Raw genomic sequence first — 3,206 nt, 5'->3', positions numbered from 1 at the left:
CCCCAGCTCATCCACCCAGACCCTTGCGCACACACCCCCGCATTTTTCCTCCCCACATCCAGACGCGTGGCGCAGATCCGTACACACAGACCCCGTCATCCGTCATCCTCGTGTTCCCAGACAGACCACTGTCCCAGCAGCACACACATGCCCTGCACAGAGCCCCATCCTGCCCCGCGGCGCACCTGGACTCAGGGCGCACACCTGTCCAATCATGCCCATCGCATCCCTAACCCGCCGCAGGCACAGAGTGTCCTCGGGGCGACGCTAGGACTTCCAGGAGTTTGCATAGGAACCGGCTTCTGCAACTCATTTCCCTGCCCCTCACCGGAGCTCTGAACTCCCTCTCCCGCACCTTTTGCTTTCTCAGTGATCTTCTGCTTCCTGTCCTTGGCCACCTGCTCCAAGGTCACTGTCAGATCCCTGTCAGCCCATGAGGGCCCCATTTGTTTGGACCTCTGGCTTCCTCCCAGTGACACCCACTACATCTGTGCTGCAGCCTCAGCAGCTGCTAGGCTCCTTTCTCTAATCCTCACTTCCTTCCCTCTTCCCATCTGGTCGAAGTTGCAAGGACTATCATTTCATGTATCCATTTCACGTGTGCATGGTAAACCCCAAATGTCAGCTCTTCTCTATCCGGCGATGCTTGAGTGCTGTTGCTCAGTGGTGTCCAACTCTGCGATCCCATGGACTGTAGTCCTTCAGGCTCCTCTGTATGGAATTCTCCAGGCAAGAATACTGGACTGGGTTGCTATTTCCTTCTCCAGGGGATCTTCCTGATCAAACCCACATCTTCTGCATTGGCAGACGGATTCTTTAGCACAGAGCCACCATTTAGAGCCAATTTCTTTTCTCATGCTGCTGTAACAAATGAGCACAGGAGAGCTACCTTAATACGTCCAAATGTATTATCTTAGCGTTCTGGAGGTCAGAAGTCCGACACCACTAAAATCAAGAAGTGGTATGATTGTGTTCCTTCTGAAGGAACTAGGGGAGAATCTATTTTCTTGCCCTTTCTAGCTTCTGAATACTGACTGTCTTTCTTGTCGTGTGGGCCCTTTCTCTATCTTAAAAGCCAGCAGTACCAGGCCAAGTCTTCTGTATACACCACATCTGTAGTTCTCTCTCTTCTCTACCTCCCTCTTCCACTTATGAGGACTCTTGTGATTATGTTCGGTTTACCTGGATGGATTGTTGTTATTGTTGTTTAGTTGCTATGTCAGATCCGACTCTTTTGAGACCCCATGGACTGTAGCCTACCAGGTTTCTCTGTCTATGAAATTTCCCAGGCAAGAATGCTGGAGTAGGTTGCCATTTCCTTCTCCAGTGGATCTTCCCAACCCAGGCAGCAAACCCACATCTCCTGCATTGGCAGGTGGATTCTCTACCACTGAGCTACCATGGAAGCCCATCTGGATGGACCATCCAGGATAATGTCTCCATTTCTAATTCTAACCAATCACAATTCTGTCTGCAATCTTACTTACCCTTTGTCACATAATTTAACATATCACCAGGTACTAGGAATGAGGACTGAGACATCTTCTGTTATTCTGCCTACCACAGAGGCGAGCCTTACTGGAGAAAATTAGTCATCTGAGAAGATTTTTGAGGTTATAAACTTATGAATATCTACAAGTAGAAAGAGGCTTATCATTGTTAGTATTTGCAGCAGAGACATAATAAAATGTGGAATGTTTGGGGACCTCCCCAGTGGCACAGTGGATAAGAATCTGCCTGCCAGTGCAGGGGACATAGGTTCCATCTCTGGTCCAGGAAGATTCCACATACCAAGGAGCAACTGAGACACAACTACTGAGCCTGTGTATTGCAACTGCTGAAGCCTGGTCGCCTAGAGCCTGTGCTCGACAGTAACAGAAGCCACTAAGATAAGAAGCCCTGGCACTGCAACAAAGAGTAGCCCTCGCTCATTGCAACTAGAGAAAGTTCACACAAAAGCAATGAAAACTCAGTGTGACCATAAATAAAAAGAAAATGTGGAATGTTTGTTTATGTGATGGAATACTATACAGCACCGAACAAGAACTTATTCCGTCTATGCATATGAAGGTTCAAAATCATGAGTGAAGGGATTTCCCTGCTGGTCCTGTGGTCAAGAATCCACCTTGCAATGCAAGTGATGTGGGTTTGATCCCTTGTCGAGGAACTAAGATCCCACATGCCAAGGAACAACTAAGTCTGAGTTACAACTAGAGAGTCAGCATGCTGCAAAAGAAGTCCTGCATGACTTAACCAAGATCTGACACAAACACGTAAGAAAAAATCATGAGTGAAAAAAGCAAGAGGACTGACATAATAATGAGAGCAAACGCTTTTATAATGCTCACTCTGTGCCAGATGCTGTTTCTAGGGACTTGTATAGTATATTGACACTCAGAGCAATCCCATGGGATAAGTACAAGTATTATTACTATTTTACAGATGAAAAAAGTATGGTACAGGCAGTTGAATAACTTGTCCAAGGTCACAACTAGGAAGCATCAGTCAAGAATCCTGAGTCAGTCTTAATCCAGAGCCTGTGCACTTCACTGTAGCAGATCAATTTGTACAGTATGAATTACTTCAAGTAAAAATTTTAGAGCACACAAAACAATATATACATATATATTTAGAGGATATAAAACTCAGTTCAGTTCAGTCGCTCAGTCGTGTCCGACTCTTTGCAAACCCTTGAATCGCAGTACGCCAGGCCTCCCTGTCCATCACCAACTCCCGGAGTTCACTCAGACTCACGTCCGTCGAGTCAGTGATGCCATCCAGCCATCTCATCCTCTGTCGTCCCCTTCTCCTCCTGCCCCCAATCCCTCCCAGCATCAGAGTCTTTTCCAATGAGTCAACTCTTCACATGAGGTGGCCAAAGTACTGGAGTTTCAGCTTTAGCATCATTCCTTCCAAAGAAATCCCAGGGCTGATCTTCAGAATGGACTGGTTGGATCTCCTTGCAGTACAAGGGACTCTCAAGAGTCTTCTCCAACACCACAGTTCAAAAACATCAATTCTTCGGCACTCAACCTTCTTCACAGTCCAACTCTCACATCCATACATGACCACAGGAAAAACCATAGCCTTGACTAGACAAACCTTTGTTGGCAAAGTAATGTCTCTGCTTTTCAATATGCTGTCTAGGTTGGTCATAACTTTCCTTCCAAGGAGTAAGCGTCTTTTAATTTCGTGGCTGCAGTCAC

General features: G+C 46.7%; 1 protein-coding gene across 1 annotated transcript in view; it reads right to left on the bottom strand.

The window, feature by feature from the left end:
- Window positions 1-233, bottom strand: part of SCNN1B (sodium channel, non-voltage-gated 1, beta subunit) — a 73,155-nt gene extending 72,922 nt beyond the window's left edge. The window contains exon 1 of the mRNA XM_010837198.1: window positions 186-233. Within this exon, the coding sequence (XP_010835500.1) occupies window positions 186-222 (37 nt within the window). The 5' untranslated portion in view covers window positions 223-233. The remainder of the gene's footprint in view (window positions 1-185) is intronic.
- Window positions 234-3,206: the final 2,973 nt, after the last annotated feature.

This window comes from Bison bison, unplaced genomic scaffold, assembly GCF_000754665.1.
Source record: "Bison bison bison isolate TAMUID 2011002044 unplaced genomic scaffold, Bison_UMD1.0 scf7180017864072, whole genome shotgun sequence".
Taxonomy (NCBI): domain Eukaryota; kingdom Metazoa; phylum Chordata; class Mammalia; order Artiodactyla; family Bovidae; genus Bison; species Bison bison.
The sequence above is the reverse complement of the archived record's forward strand: the minus strand, read 5'-3'. Positions and strand labels throughout refer to the sequence as shown.